A 17,176-nucleotide genomic window follows, 5' to 3' on the forward strand; every position below is an offset into this window, starting at 1 on the left:
CCACATCACGATTCACACTAGAAAGTAAAAACTAAAGAAATTTCAGCATATGGTCATTTTCTTTCTTTTGTCGCAAACAAAAACAGTTGAAAGAAATACATACAGCTAGTATTAAGAAAGAGCGGGCAACTGTATATTTAAAGCTTTTCCTTTTTGCCGATTTCATAATTTGAGAGTGCTAATGGACTTCTAATTCCATTTTCTGTATTATATCTTCAACATAATTGTGCTTAACAAGTAAGCCTTTCTTGTTCCAAAAATTAAAGTAGTATTGTACCACCCAGGTACTGCCTAGATGAGACTGTCTCTCTCTAAACTGAGCAGCCAGGCAAGCAACTGGTGAAGGATGCCACTGTGAGGCTGATGACAACTTTTCTCAGCCAATGAACCCTATATTTTTTTTCTCCAAAGTTGAGACATTTCTGTGAGACAATTGCTCAAAGCACAAGACCAAACCTACACTGGCCCATCTACAATGTCTGTCTTTGACTGACCCAGTAAAGGTCCTGAAAAGCATTCTGGTGATGTAAAAAGTAAGCCAAAAGTTCTATGTTCTGTACATTTTTAAAATATTATTTGCCCGAACTACAGTTTTATTATTAAAGTATTGAATGTTATACTGTAATAAGATTATTACAGTGTACTGTAATAAAGTAATTGTTCATTATTAAAGTAGTGTAATATCAATTAAAATTATAACCGCTTATGGCTGGAAAGTTGGAATAAAATGTCCATCAGTTAATATGCCGGCCACTCCCCAAAGTTGGCCTGCATGACAGAGCATAGGAAAAAACATACAGCATTATTACACACTTTATTAAAGCAAGTTCCCCAACTACAGTAGTCAAGATCAATTTGATTTCTCACCTTCAGGCTCCAGGCTGTCTCTGCTGAAAGATACAGGATTTGTTTCTTGGTGATCACCTGGTTTCTTCTCCTTTTGGTCCTCATCTTCTTCCTTTATGGGCTGGGAACTTCTCACAGACTTCAGAAAATTCTTTCCTGTTCCTAGCATTCCTGCACAAAACAAATTAGCACCACTGCATTGACCATATTCTGATTTTTACCACTGTACTGTTGAATCATTGGTCTAAATAAATAATACAGTCACTACGTAGAATCCAGCCGGCGCCATCACAGAATATTGTATAATCGTTTTTTTTACCAACCAAATGAGAATCCCTGCAGCGTATTTAAATCTGTATTTCCCATTTAATCTCCAGCTGTGGGACTCCAACCCAAAACCTGTCAGTCATGAGTCATCAAGCTTTTCACCCTGAATTAGACTGCTAAAGTACAAAACATGAGGATAAAAAAAATAGGTCTTTGAGCTTGGCCATACTCACCTTCAATACAAATTCTTTTTGGAAGTATTTCTGGAAAATACAGCAATAATAAATTTCTATTTCTTCATTTAACCTTTCATGAGGTAGATGTAGAATCATACAAAAGAAACAGGCTGTTGTACATTTCCAAATGAACAGATTTCATAACAAAAATTGTATATTAACACCGTGGACACTAAATAAAAAGTAAATAATTGTGAATTTTATTAAAATCATCAGAAAACACTTTAAGAGGGTAAAAAAAGAAGCATGACAGATTACTAATATAATTGGAAAAAAATATATCTTCACTTCACAGTCGACCAATTATACTCTTTAGCATTTCAGTAGTTACACTGCTATATTTCGTTCTTTTTTTGGTTGTTCTTGTTTTAAGGCAGCTTTTCAGAAAAATAATTTATATAGACAAGATCTTAGTATATGCTTACTAAAATGACATACAGTAGAGTTCGTAGACCATATTTCTGGTAATAGTAAAAATTTAACTGGCCCTTTCTGTTTTTTATGTAGCTTGCTTTAATTTATGCTATTTTAAATATACAATTCCCACTCACATCTGGGAGGTGCAGTAGGTTTAGACAAAATATAAACCTACTGGGGATCTTCTCTGAAACCACATTCCTCAGAAGACAAAGGGGAATGACCTGCCATCCTCAATGACCCATTGATGGAAGACAATTGGTCGAGTGACAGTTAAAACTAGCAAACTGTTGTTTCCAGTCGGGGCTATGAAGGCTCTGCTCTTGAAGAAGAGAACAGAACCTCTACTTGCGCCTCACAGAGGGAGAAGGGAGCTAACGGAATCAACCAATTCAAAAGTCCGTTGATAGATGTGAGTTTTGAGAACAGTCTCAGGTGACCTTTTAATTTGTGAAGGTTTTGCAAAGCTGGGAGGTACAGTAGCTTTGAAGCCTTTGATGATGAGAGGAAAACAAGAAGATGTCTAATTAAAGTTCAGACAGAGCAAGGCTTTTGGTTTTTTACTTTTGATTCAGTGTAGCCTCCTGTAAAATAAAGAACACTATTTCTTTACATTACGGCTGTATGTTTTTACCCAAGATCCACATATCTAAAGATCCTGTTACTTCACTGTCCCACCCCCCCCACTCCAGGTGAGCCACATGTTGCATTTCAAAGGCAACTTACTGTAGTTCCTGCACCAGACTGTGTATTCAGCAGCATTTCAATTCATGTAATAAACATACTACTAATACTGAAGACATTCTCTTGTCCGTATACCTTCTCATGTTCTCACTCAATACAAAGCCAAATATCAAAGAATTTTGTGAGACTTTAAAATATGACAGATACGTATATATTTGCGACATTAAAAGACACAAATCAAAGAATGAAAATGCAATAACTCAAGCATCAAATGAAGTACAACGACCCATTCCTTTCAATTTGCAATGTACCCGCTATGGGGCATGCAGATAAATATCTAGTATTATCGAAATACAAATACTATTGAGCTCTGGTTGTTCCGCTAAACTAGAAAGCAGATTTAGCTCAACAGGGATCCTATATAGCTCTACAGATATAATGTTGACATTAGAAGCCACAGACCGTCATTGTGCACGTCTAAGAAATCAGGATGGCACAGGTATTTTTTAAAATACTTACATGAATGCATCTTATAAGGAGCACCCTTAACTGGGAATGTGTCTTTCAAAAACACTAAGCCACAATGAAGTATGGCAATTAGTTAGCTCTGCCTCTTTCACAATGTTAAAAAGCTGAAATATCTACACACTTAATTTATTGACTTACTGTACATGAACTCAATAAAAGCCATAGGTATCTGATGGCTGTAACAAGGATGAGTCAGTATGTGCATTCCCATAATTCATAGCACCTTCCTTTTCTGAAGAGACTCCATAAACATAACAGGTATTCCTTGTAAGACACATTTCTAGTAAGCTGGATTTAAAGCAAAGCTATATTCAAACAAACAAACTGAAGAACAGAAAAGGGGAGGGGGTAGACAGAAAAGGTGATGAATGTTACCATCTCCACTGCCCTGTGAATCAGTGTCACTGCTTTCCCCTTGTAGCTTGGAAGAGGCTTCCTTTTTAGCAATGTAGCGCTGTTCCAGCCGATTCAACTTATCCAGAGCCTTGCTGCACACCTTAGGTGTTGGTTTAGATGAAACTACATGCAAGACATGCAAATCAAGCATAACAACACAAAGATGGAAGGAAAGATAGGTCAGAAAAGAAAAAAAAAATCAGAGGCCAAAAACAGAAAGGAGGACAATTCATTTTTTAAAAGGAAGCACTAAGTCATTCTGTTCGAAATCTACCCAATTTTGGCATGTGCAACTCAAACCTCCCTGAAACCTGCTACTGTATGTGGAGGAAGAATTTGTCGTAAATTTTCATTTTTGATACACAGCTAAATCAGAAATGGTAATCAAATTTAAAATGGTCACCTTAGGAACTGATTAATATTCATCTTTAATATTGAAAAATATGAATTTTGTATCTAATTTTATTTATTTATTTATACCGTGTTACCATGTTATATCATGCACAGAAAATGAGAGTAGGACCCTAAGTAGTTCAAGACCTATGGATGGTTAAATGGTGAGGAGGTCATCATTTAAGGAACCCAAAAATTAAATATCTATTGACAAAAAGAAATGGAATCTCTCAGACCCCAGAGAACTTGGCTTGTCTTTTACATTGAAAGATTATATCATATTTGTGAGGCTTTACTCATGTTGTCTTCTGGGATTGTGGTAACTTCTTCTGTTACCTGTCAAAGGGTATGCGACTATAAAAACCTGGTTTACACACATCACAGAAGTAGTCAACTACTGAGAAGCCTTTAAATCTCAAAAACAAGTTTCTCAACTTCAGATCTTCCAACATGTGTCTTTCTATAGCACTCACTTATATAATTAGCTTGGATGTCAATGTTTAATTAATTTCAAAGCCAGGAATGAAGAACAAAAAGATGTGAATATTTCTGTGCTGAATAGTGACCCACCCCCCATCATATAATTTGCTATTATTCTTAAATGGTCTAAGATTCCCCTCTGTAACTTTCTGTGATCATTCATTAGAATCTAAAAACCATCATACTCGAAAATGTGAACCCAACAAGAACATATCTGGAACATGTAAAGATCAGATTTTACACTCAGACCAGAAAGTCACAACTTACAGTGAAATGTTGTATTAAGGGGAATTTTTCCACATAAGAACAATGTCAGTATGGAGTTTTCAGGACCATAGGAGCATAAACATTGGCAGTTTGACTTAAAGAGGTTTTTCCCCCCATAAGAGTTAATGGAAAGGAGTCAGGTTAGAGAGCAAATGTTAGACTAAGTGTATGTTTCATGTGTAGCTAACTAAATACAGTACAGAGGATGCAGGTTACTTTCTTAAATAATGCAACTTATTATGAAAAGACTTATAAAGGGGAATTAATGTAATTAGCTTGAGATCTATTCCCAACATACAGTTCAGTCACTGGTATAGACATTTAATAGGTCTATAACACATAAAAACAATAAACGGAAATAATATCATCACCAAGTCCTTTCAAATTGTGAACTCGTCATTACCAGCAAAAGAACTAGCTGCTACAGGGTACATTTTTTAAACACACTGTCCATGAATTTAAAGTTAGAAATTACACTTTGATCTACAGTAGTGTGTGGTGGTAAGAACTCAACTTTAATGTTGGAGCATAACAATACGTAATCTAAGTCATGTACTGTCTACCATAACTGCACTGTCTACAAGAACAATTATTAATGCTCGATTTCTGACTTCACAATATTTTTTCATTTCCAGGACAAAATAACCCACAAACCACCTACTGTACACTGCTGACTTTTGGTGCCTTGAGAAAGAGAATGGGAATAAGAGTGGGAATTTTTTATGTTGAGTTTTTCAAGTCATCAACGATATACAGTACGTGCGAAGCGATGCATAGCAGGGCAACTTATTACAGAGGACCACCTTTAGTACCAAAAAAGTCAAGTATTTACCAAGTTTCATAATATGAAATGGTCATGCCAAAATGAGGCTGATTTCACACTGAGTGACATTAATGAAGAAAGTAAGTGCTTGGCATATCAGATGCTTTCGCAATGCCACCAGAGGTGCAGGTGTTAGGTATGGTACAATAAATTCCAATATTAAAATTATTCCACATACACTAATAACAATTCCTAATCAAAACACAAACACTAATGCTATAGAAGCTAAATGTCAATATCAGAAATGTACTTCTGCCATATTATATTAATATAACATTGAGCAGAAAACAGTATGTTTCAGGACAGTATAAAACTACATACAGGCTAATATTTCAACATGTGCAGCTGAACTAATTCCTTTTCATTTTAAAAACTGAAAATTCCAAGATTGGGGTATTTAGACTAAAAAAATAGGACAAAACCTTTCAAAATGTACTTAATAATTTCACAGTTTCTGGGACTTTATGCTCTTCTCAAAACCTTTCTTTTATGAGCAGCTGAATAACCCTTTATCTCAAAGGGATTTTTAGATGACCTCTAGCCTGCTACCAGAAGTGAAAGTCTGCTATAGTACTGTTGAATATGAAACAACACCTTTGTAGCAAATCCAGCAAATGTCCGGTTCCAGCAGCACATTTCTACAAACTACTACAGTAAATCAGAATATCCAGTACCCTCAGTAGACCCTTCAGAAAGCCTGCATTCCTCTCCACCAATGGGATTTTTAAGCACAGCCTGTGGCTTTTTCACTTTAGTAAACCTGCTTTTCCTTGGTTCTTGTACTGAAGGAAGGAAGGTTGGGTGGAATCAGAAAAGAATAGAAAGCACAATGAAAACACATAAGATGCATATAGCTGCAAGAAAACATTCGTGAACCCTTTGGAATTACCTGGATTTCTGCATTAATTACTTGTAAAAATGTGGTCTGGTCTTCAGGTAATAATAACAACAATAATAATAATAATAATAATAATAATAATAATAATAATAATTGCTTACACTTATATAGCGCTTTTCTGGACACTCCACTCAAAGCGCTTTACAGGTAATGGGGACTCCCTTCCACCACCACCAATGTGCAGCATCCACAGGTAAGTCACAATAATAGACAAACACAATCTGCTTAAACTAATAATGCACAAACAATTGTACTTCTTCTTGTCAATATTGAACACAGCGTTTAAACATTCACAGTCCAGGCTGGAAAAGTATGTGAACCCTTGTATTTAGTCACTGGTAGAACCTCCACCAAATGGCTGATGAGACGTGCACAACAGTTAAGAGAATTTTTTTACCATTACTCCTTACAAAACTGTTTCAGTTCATTGATATTTCTGATATTGATATTCCTTGCGGGAACAGCTCTCTTCAGGTCGTGCCACAGCATCTCAATTGGGATGAGGTCTGGACTCTGACTTGGCCATTACAGAACACAAACAAACAGAATACATTTTCTTCTGTTTAAGCCATTCTGTTGTTGATTTACTCCTGTGTTTTGGGTCATTGTCATGTTGCATCACCCAACTTCTACTAAGCTTCAGGTGATGGACCGCTACCCTGACATTCTCCTGTAAAATTTCTTGATAGTTTTGAATTCATTGTTCCCTCTAGGATAGCAAGCTGTCCAGGCCCTGAGGCAGCAAAGCAGCCCCAAACCATGATGCTCCCTCCACCATGCCTTACAGTTGGGATGAGGTTTTGGTGTTGGTGTACAGTGCTTTTTTTTTCCCTCCAAACAGCAGTTTCTGCCAAAGAGATCAACTTTTGTCTCATCCATCCACAGAACATTGTCACAGAAGAGTTGTGGAACATCCAGGTGGTCATTTGCAAACGTGAGACGTGCAGCAATGTTTTTTTTGGAGAGCAGTGGTTTCCTCCATGGTGTCCTTCCATTAACACCATCCATGTTCAGTGTTTTTCTTATAGTGGACAAGAGATTTCTGCAGGTCCTTTGCTTTTACCCTAGGGTTGTTTTTCACCTCCTTCAGCATTGCACGCTGCTCTCTTGCTGTGATCTTTGCAGGACGCCCACTCCTAGGGAGAGTAGCAACAGTACTGAATTTCCTCCATTTGTAGACAATTTGTCTTACTGTGGATTGATAAACACCCAGGCCTTTAGAAATGCTTTTGTAGCCTTTTCCAGCTTTATGCATCTCTACAATTCTTCTTCTAAGATCCTCTGATATTTCTTTTGACCGGGGCATGGTTCACACGAACAGATCTTTCTTGAGAAGAGCAAACTCTGTCAGTAACCAACCTTTGAGTAACCAACACCTGACTCCAATTAGCTGTTGGAGAAGTCATTAGCCTAGAGGTTCACATACTTTTTCCCAACCTAGACTGTGAATGTTTAAACGATGTGTTCAGTACCAACAAGAAGAAGTACAATTATTTGTATGTTATTGGTTTAAGCAGATTGTGTTTGTCTATTATTGTGACTTAGTTGAGGATCAGGCCACATTTTTATGAGGAATTAATGCAGAAATCCAGGTAATTCCAAAGAGTTCACAAACTTTTTCTTGCAACTGTATATACACAAAATAAAATGCAATAAGACACGACAATCTTTGGGCAGTACAGTGAGAACAAAAATTTAACTGCAGAAAGAGAAAAAAGGTTTGCAATCAGCAGCAGATATAGTGCAATCATCTTTTAAATTCATGCTACCTGGTACATCTTTAGCAAACTGTCCTGCTTAGAAACACCATCAAAATCTTATTAACCTTATTTTTCATACTGATCCTGGATGTCAGATGAAGATGTTTCATTTTCCAAAGAGGACAAAAAAAAGATCAACCCATTCCAAACTGGAGATCAGAACAATGCGCAATAATTCTAACCTGCACATCTGAATACTTAAAGTAAACAAATCTGCTCACAGCCACATTACCAATCATCATATCAAGCAGGGTCAAACTTAGCATCCAGATTTTACACAATTTCAAGTCTGTTGCTCCTGTAAATCCATAATTATCACAATGTGTTGCAGCACCTGGGTTAATTAGCAATTAAGGATAAATTCAATACTTGCAGTACAATTCAAAGTCCTGTAATGGCATGGATTCCAGGTGTAAAGGTTAGTTATCTTGATGAACAAATAAGCTGCATAAAGTATAATAAACCAATATCTGGGAAGATATAACTAACTAAAATATATACACTTCAGTTATTCAGACATCAAAATGTATCACAATATTGTTAGCTTATGATGACTCAGCGTGATCATTTGTTTAACCGGTGCCTTTATTTTCTGAGTGATACTTAAAAGTCATGAAAGCCCAAGGGCACATAGGTGATCATTTAGAAAATACAGTATAGAGATCAGAATAGCCTTGGTTATAAGACAAAGGAACCTAAGCAGAAAAGTATCAATTGCCTTGTTATTCACTATATGTCAAAAGACATACAACTGAAAATCCAGACTTCATCTGAAAAGAGTTTACATTTCATTCAGAACTACTTTTACCTTTGCATTTTCTAATGCACAAAATTAATTTCAAAAGAAATTCTCTACAGTCTAGTGCCATCTAGTGTTCACAGGTAATTTTGTATTAAAGAGAAACAGAATTGTTATTGCTACCGCTTTAAATAATTTTCCCCAAATTGACAAAAGCCCCAAGTGACACATGGCAGCCATTAAGGTCCAAGAGGCTCACTGGACAACAGATCAGGTGGAAAATCAAGAATTACTTGTAAATTCCCCCACGAACATAGGAATTGTCAGTAAAAAAAACGAACTACTGAAAATGCCTCAACAAATCCAGAGTCTCTTTTAACACTGACCTTGTCTACTAAAATTTTCCACCTAATGGAATTATCAATATAGTTTTTTTGTAAAAGTAATTTCTTTAAAGCTCTTCCTGATAACTCGGTGTTGTGAAAATGTAGATTTTACTTCCCTTGCTTTATTTGTATTTAAGTATAAGTGCTGCAATTCACACAAGTTGTACTGCATTTCTCAAAGTAGCAGCAAAAACTCCTCATAGGCATGGGCTAGATTGTTAGATTTACTACTGATGGCAAGTTGGTGTATGAATGTGTAGGCTGCTGATTGTACTGGCTCTGCTCTTGTGAAGCCTCTCTGGCTGCAAAATTAAGAGTATATCTACTGACACGTATTTAAGGGATTTAGGGATCTGTGGAATTAATTGTGTTGAAATTCAGAGTTTGAAATTCTTGTTTGTTGGGTGAATTTTTGTTGGAGCTGGTCTCCTGTTAAAGATTGGTTTAGACCAGTGCCCTCAAACCCTGCTCCTGTGGAGCCCCGAGTCAGCATATCTCATAGGGAACCAAAAACACAGCACCACTGGTGGGCACACACCTGCACAGGACCCGCAGTGCATTAGGGTAGTCAATGTTAGGTATTTAGTGGAAATGTCTGAATGTAAGGCTTCAAGAACTCCTTACAGTTATAATAATTAATCTGTGTGCCTCATGTTTTATATCTAAATTAATTGAGAAATTCTTGTCTTTTAAGCTATTGCCTACTTTCTGACATCAAACAACTTGTGGAAAATTAAGGAATCCATATGACTTCACTCAATATTCCTTGGCCAGCTTAGATGTGTTATTAACTGAGACTGGACTCAAGCTGGTGTCAGGACTCTATTTCAGTCTGATGAACACCTGACGGAAATATTGAAATTCATAATTTGCTCTCAATGTTCTTTTTCTTGTTCATATAGTATTCTATGTTGTCAGTGAAGCAATTAAATTACAGTGGTGTACCCTTGAGGCTGTACAGTATGTCAATCAAACATCATTGAAAGGCCCTGCAGAAACAGCTTTTGCCAAACCATTTTGCAGGAGCTATGAGTGATCCCACACTAGGAGCAGCCTAAACCACATACATAAAACCCAAGAATAAAACATAAACAAAACATGTTATATAGAATATACATTTTTCCTGATTCCCAGTGCCTCACATTAATAATAAGTATTTATTACTTATTATTAAGTGTACATATTTACTTACAAGCTGAAAATTGTCATGTTTTTCTGTTACAAGAATACTGGTGATGATGGGTGGCGATGTATAATATAAATCTTTTCGGAACCCTGCAACTTGTCTTTTATCACAGTTGTTCTCAGCCAGATCCCTGAGAGTGCTCATTAGTATGTCCACACTGAGACTACTCTGACAATGCTTATGATGTGCAGCTCTGTGCTGAATAGCACGACATAAAAACAATTATGTATAATAATTAAATGCCTAAGAATATATTGCTATTCAGTAAAATTACAATTTTCAATAAGTAATTTTGAGACTTTCTGAGACTGTCCTTTTTTAAAAAGAGATCAAGAAATAAAAATGGTGATGAACCCCAACATTAAAAAGCTGAGATATTGGCGGAATGTCCACAGGTTCTATCCAACATCCTGAAACAGTACTCGCATAACTTAAAATCATTTGGTTGCTTTTTTTTTTATTGATTAGAAGAAGGATATGTTGTTGCAGTCCCTGACCTGTACCTTTTACAAGTTGCCTCGCTTTCAGATATCAGAGAAGACCTTCCATCTTCTCAAACCAAACGCGAGCAAAAAACCCCAACTTGAATCACATACAGAAATAAACTGGGGGGAAAAGGAGTGCAGAAAACATTAAGCACTATCTGAGTGAAGCATTAGATTCTTCTTCTTTCAAAACCAGGAGTTCCTCCAGAGATCTCGAATCGGTTAAAAAAAAACAACTAAAAAGTTGTTGGGGAAAAAAAATATATAACTGCAGGTGACAAACATTTAAAAAACTAAGCCCTGAATGCCGCCCTTCAGAGAAATGTGAAACACCCAAACCTACTGTGTTAAATTGCCATCAAACACATTATTCTGTTGGGGAAGGAAAGCCAGGCCTGCAGTGGAGAGCTCTCCTTACCTCTACCAGAGCGGACGTCGCTGTCGTCGTCATCACTGTTCCACCAGGGTCTGGGAGGCGCGTTTGCAGTTTCTTTCTTGGCTGCTTTTCCAAGGGAGTCTAAAACACTGGGCCATTGCGAGCTGCCCAGGTCAATGGAATCGTCAGAGACAGACTGGGGAAAACAGAGTCCATGGGAAACATAAATGTCAGTTTGATTTTTGTTAATTTCAATTAACCATTTCCAGCGTATTGCAACCTCTGTTACGGCAAAAGATATATGTTTAAGCAGTTGTTTTAGCTTAACACATCTCAGATTGAATACTTTATAAAGACAGGTGGAGGTAAAGTTCACTCAGTTAAGCTGCTTTTTGTTCTCCATTTCCGGTTACATTCACATTTCTTTCCCCCCACACACAGGACTATACAGTATGTGCACGTGTTGTCCTGTACAACCTGTTTCTTCCAATCACAGGCACCTTCAGGTTTATTTTCAAGATTCTGAAGCTGATTGTGACGGATATGATCTTTCAAATATCCTGAAATCACAGGCCCATTAACTGCGGCAATGGGAGGTTTAAAGCATACCAGACAGCTGCTGTAAGTAGTTTTAGTGGACCTATAGATGGCACTCTTCCCTTTAGGACTGGATTTCTAAACCAATACCACAGACAGCACTCCCCCTGCTTAAGGAAGTGACCTCCTTCTGAAGAGACATTACAATGGGGCCCTGACTATTTGGCAATTAAAGATCCTATGGATATGGATTCATAAGGGTAGGGGTATAAATGTTAAAAAAACAACAACTCTGGGCTTACACAATCTGGCCTCCCTGCTTTTCCACATTAGATTGTGAAGTAAAGTTTGCACAGGTGTTTGTGTGGTTAAATGACACAAAATCCATAAATGCAAACATGCTGCCTGTGGCTCCTTTGAAATTCTCTTGAAAGGTTTAACTCCTGCTGGTACAAGCACCAGGAGCTGTGCAATACTGTTGTATGCCAATAGTCACTATTTTGTTCCTTGTAAACACTTAACAATATACTGTACTTCTAGCATGTGTATACATTACAAACCTGTTCTAAAGTGCTGCTCTAAAAATAGATGTCAGACACTTTGCTGCCAGACTCAAATGTCTTTCAGAGTTTCACACACACAGGGACATCATAAGAAACGTCTAAATATCTTTGATACAATCTCCTAAAAAGACAGTTGTATTTGGGGGGGGGGATGATCAAAATCCAATTAATCATTATTATCCAACTACACAACTCCAAAAATGGAAACTAGCCTTTTCCATTATTGGCGATTTTTCCAAATGTTATATTTATGTGACGGAGACATTAAGAAATATTTAAATGAGTGTGTTCAACTCATACCCACCTCTTTTAGAAACTGTTCAAACTGTTCATCCAATTCTTCCTTTGTAAATCGGCGAGACATGATTTCAAAAGACAAGTCCTTTTGTGTAATACTCGATCACATAGAGCTCTGAAAAAAATGTATTGCACGCAAAGAACGACTGTCACAATGAAAACAGTTTTACAGCTACACATATTATTAGTTAAATCGATAAATAAAATCATTTTGGGGGGAATCCGTCGCTGGCTTACTTAAGTTAGTTAAATTTTACACCATTTAAGCACATTTTCAACAACTGAAGAGCGGACCTAAATATGATACGTCTCATTTTTACGTTTTGCAGAAAAACAGTATTGCAAATGCTACTAGTTAATCAACGCTTTTTTCGTCACAGTAAATAACTAGACATAACGTCAAAATATTTATGAACGTTGCACAGTTTAGTAAAAGTTGAGTGTTTCAAGATCAGTCCTAAGTTACACAACTGTAGATAGGAAGCGGATTTAACCTTTTTGAAAATTACTATAAATAATATTCAAATAATCCGCTTCCAATACCAATCCTACTCCCATTCAAAATCAAGGACCTGGACCAGCAGCGTTCTGTCGATTTCTGATTTCACCCCCAACAAAAAAAAAACAACGAAATGGTATCAACACTTTAAAAAAATCTATCATAACATTCATTCGTTAGTCACCTTTACAAGTAACAGTGTTTATGAATGCATCTACAGTATGCTTTGACAGGATAGCTGAATCTCAAGTGACAACTTAGATTTCATAGAGGGATTTCAAACAAATGAAGCCGGTTTAAGGATTTGTCTTTTAAAAATAAGCAAACGCAACTGATAATTGAAATAAAACAATAAAATCCCCCAATAAGCAGTTAAATCATACAATCTGGTTCTAAAGCTGCCCAGCCACCTCCACTTCTTCCTTTTTCTTCCCGCGATGTTGCCCGGGTATCCACTGTAGTCAAGAGCTCCACTCACTGTAAACACTGCGAGACATTATTGGCAGATCTGTCCGCCAACCCCAGGCAACTCCAACAGCCCGGAACCACCGCCTTGCTCAACCAGCCCCTCTGAGGGCGGGGCTATCTTCCAGGACCCGAGAGAAGTTGCAGTATCGCGAGGTTTGTTTACGGACTTCAGACTGCAGCGAACACTTGTTTCATAGTGGCTCAGCTTTTAATAGTCTAATTGTATGAAGACAATTAATTATCTTGAACATGTGTTTGCTATTTCATGCATCATCACTGTCATTCAGAAGTTTTTTTGTGCTTTTCCTACGGAGGGGGAGTCCCCATTTCCATGATGTATACCGCACAGGCGCACACTACCAAAATAGTGTTGTTTTTAATTGTAGCGTTCAGTGGTTAATGTTATTTTAGTTCACTGCCAGCATATTCAGTTATAGTTTAACTAACTGCATAGACAGTCAGGGGCAACAGGAAGATCAGATATACAATCATTCTTGGTGACTAAGCCTCAAGAACAACAACTGAAAGTGAGGAATATGTTGTCACACTGTAAAAACAAATGTAAGCAGAAATGGGACTTTCCAGTGAAACTGGATCACTTATATTTAATATTTAAGAGCAAGCGTTAAAGCAGATTATAAGGGGTGAGCTTGAGACTTTTGCCTTCAATCGCAATGATGTTGGTTACATTCCATCTCTTAACAAGCATATTGTAGCGCATTCGCCCCGGGCAGCGGCCGAAGAGCGCCCGGCTGGGGTACACGGTGAGGGGCAGGACAGGAGTGGTAGTGGTCAGGTCGGGGTTTAGGAAGGCCGCTGACCAGTGCAGCTGTCCCACAGTGAAACAGGCGTACAGTCTGGGGAGATCACCCGTTTTCCGTGTAAATAGTTTCCTGGTTCCGCACCCCTGGGTGTTACTCTCTCTCTCTCTTTTCTCCCTCTCTGGCTGCTCGCTCTCTCTGGCGGGCTGTCTTGTGTCTCCCTCTCGGCTGGGCGCGGGAGATCTGGCTGGCAGGTGGTGACGGAGAAAGAAATAAAGCGCCGTTTTTAACTTCACAAGTGTGAGTCTCCGTGTTCGTCCTCACCGAACCCGATTTAATTACAATATCAAAAGTACCCCACCTTATTAGAAGACCTTCTTGTCAATTCCAAAGACACTGTACCAAGAAGTGAAGGCGTACCTGCAAGAGCTGGTACACAGAGTGGATAGCACACTCTAGGTCTCCATGTTCGTCTCCTGTGGTTTGTGTAAGGAGAAAGGTTGGAAGTGTTACGTTCCACACCCCTCCTCTAGAGGGCGCCCCTACCCTTTTCTGTTATGATTAGTTTTTACTATTCTCTGGTGTGTCTTGTTTGTTTTTTGGTCACAAGCCTAGCGTCTCTGCAGTTCCTGGCTCAGTATTGGAAGATGGACGCCACAAGACAAGTGTATTCATCTTGGATGGATCTCCCAGCCTTTGGATTATGGACTGCGCCCCAACTTCCTGTTTTGGACTTCCTTGGACTTGGTTGCTTTCGCACTTCCCCCCGTGCATCGGATCACTACAGTCACCGCTCCCTGTCTGTCAATCCATCCTAACCCTGCTGTACCTTCACCTGATGTCCTTCTCCAGTCGTTTCCGTATTATACAGTCTGCATAAGGTCTTGAACAACGCACTTCATGGGAGTTAGAACCGGCTCCTGTGACAGGAAGCTTGAGGCTCTGTAAATAGAAGAGCAATGCCAGATCGCCATCCTATCCCAAGGAGCAGGACTTGTTAAATTTCTTAAGTGGCAGCTCAGGGGTTTCAGTCTTTGACCAGGGTATGGCACATCATCAGGGGTTCCTCGTCCTTTGACAGGGTACATTACCCCTGGGGACTGTAAATGGGTTTGCATCCCTTTCAGACTCGGCTCAGCTCCAGCAGTTTCAGAGGGGCATGGAAGAAGGTCTCAGAGATGTCATCTACCGGGCTTAGATCCGTAAGACCACCAAAATCAATGTCCGAGCTGTACTGCAAAAGATACCAGTGGTATGGTATCAACCTTACTCCTTGTAAATGTGAGCTATTTAAAAGAAAGGTGGGATTTCTTGGAAATATGGTCTCAGGCAATGACTACACCATGGAAGTCCCTGAGATTGCACCAGTGCAGGCACTAAAACAGGAAGTGCCTGCTCCCATTGTGCAGTTGTAAAAGACACTGAGGTTTCTTTGCTAGTACCAGTCATATTTTTCTTGGGTGGCCAAGATCTTGTATGAATTGTAGTCTTCAAACTTGAACTTGAAGAACACAGCATCATTTCTTAATGCAGGCTGTAAACAAAGATAAGGGAGTCCTAGAACAAAACAACATGGGCTTTAACAGAACGTTGTTACAACAGGACTCTAAGGGCACTATCACTATCAAGCAGATTCCCACCTTAATACCTCCTGTTGGAAAAACTCCAAGACTCTCTATCAACCTTCTGTTTAACCTAAAGGTTAATGGAATACTAACTAACAATGATTATGTCACAAATTGGCAAAAGAGAATGATTGAAGCATGTCAAACCACATCAAAAACAGCAACTAAAGAAGCAGCTGGGGGAAATCTGTCAATGACTGGAGAGTTTATGGGAATGACTAGTGGCCGAGTCCTTATCCCGACTGTGAATGAGAGGGAAGGAGATAGCAAGATTAAATCTTACTGGGTAGATAGGGTTCACATAGTTGTAGGAAGGAAAAACAAAAATAGTCTTGTCTATGACTCTCTGTATATGAAGTGAAAATGGAGAGTGGCAGAGCTAAACATGAAGTGTCACATTGTTGTAAATTTTGGGAGTTTTCATGAAATAAATCTTTATATATTTACAGAAACCTGGATTTCACAAGAAGTCTACTGTGCTGAATGTGACTATGCATCTGTTCAAAATGAATAGAAATTAATTATTTTAGTTTGTCAGTGTAAGACATTCCTTCGAACCAAGAAATGTTTCTGGTCACTCTTTTCTTGGCAGGTTCCAGGATAGCAATATCTCTTTATGCCATTAAAAATTCCAATATCACAATCACAATTGTACACAATATTCTAAAGCATGTAACAGAGCAGACGGATTGTTGAAATTGGGTTAGATCGCTGGAGTGCAGCGTAGAGACTCCAGAAATGGAAAAAGCTCTCTTATGAGGTGGTTAGATCAGTGCACTGTACAATGTTAACATAATATTCCTTTATATAAATTCTACACTTTCAACTATATATCCCAAAACTGTTTGCTTCCCCACCTTGTCTAGAAGATTAAAATGAAGTGTGTACATAAGCACTTAAGTCTTTTTCTAAAGCAGGGACTTTAAGTCCAAATGTTGCCATTTTAAATTTCTAGTTTAACTTATACAGTTTGATATACAGTTCTCTGTTTGTGTTGTGCTGTGTCTGTGGATGTTTATTGCCACTTATTCAATTACATGTTATGTCTTTTTTTATCAAGGGAGTTAATTTTCTACAATATATCTGTAAAATCTGTACAGTATCTAGGACATTGAAATGCTAGGCCTTGGTGTAGACTGCATGTTACAGATACTGCCCAGAGGTTGATGAGAGGAAAACCTGGTTGTAATTTGACTCTGTCCGTAAAGCATCCTCAACTTTACCTCACACTGCCCTCCCTTGGGCGGTTGGTCAGTAGA

At 38.2% G+C, this 17,176-nt stretch overlaps 1 protein-coding gene and 1 long non-coding RNA gene across 6 annotated transcripts in view; both read right to left on the bottom strand.

Moving 5' to 3' along the window:
* Window positions 1–13,638, bottom strand: part of cep162 (centrosomal protein 162) — a 52,779-nt gene extending 39,141 nt beyond the window's left edge. For 2 of the 5 annotated variants that reach the window (XM_088625732.1, XM_088625729.1), the window contains exons 1-4: window positions 13,447–13,637; window positions 12,572–12,679; window positions 11,210–11,363; window positions 868–1,017 (exon numbers count right to left, since the gene is read on the bottom strand). In XM_088625732.1, the coding sequence (XP_088481858.1) occupies window positions 868–1,017; window positions 11,210–11,363; window positions 12,572–12,631 (364 nt within the window). In that variant the 5' untranslated portion in view covers window positions 12,632–12,679; window positions 13,447–13,637. Of the gene's footprint in view, window positions 1–867; window positions 1,018–3,353; window positions 3,498–6,011; window positions 6,120–11,209; window positions 11,364–12,571; window positions 12,680–13,247; window positions 13,415–13,446 lie in introns of those variants that run through there. The other 3 variants (XM_088625734.1, XM_088625730.1, XM_088625731.1) reach the window with 3 other exon arrangements.
* Window positions 13,639–14,116: 478 nt separating this feature from the next.
* LOC148674943 (uncharacterized) lies at window positions 14,117–14,780 on the bottom strand. Its single transcript, XR_015935419.1, has 2 exons — window positions 14,713–14,780; window positions 14,117–14,539 (listed from the first exon to the last, which is right to left on the bottom strand). It is a non-coding gene; the product is annotated as an uncharacterized LOC148674943 (long non-coding RNA).
* Between the last annotated feature and the right edge of the window lie 2,396 nt (window positions 14,781–17,176).

The sequence above is a fragment of the Lepisosteus platostomus genome, chromosome 3, assembly GCF_059453375.1.
Source record: "Lepisosteus platostomus isolate fLepPlt1 chromosome 3, fLepPlt1.hap1, whole genome shotgun sequence".
Taxonomy (NCBI): Eukaryota; Metazoa; Chordata; class Actinopteri; order Semionotiformes; family Lepisosteidae; genus Lepisosteus; species Lepisosteus platostomus.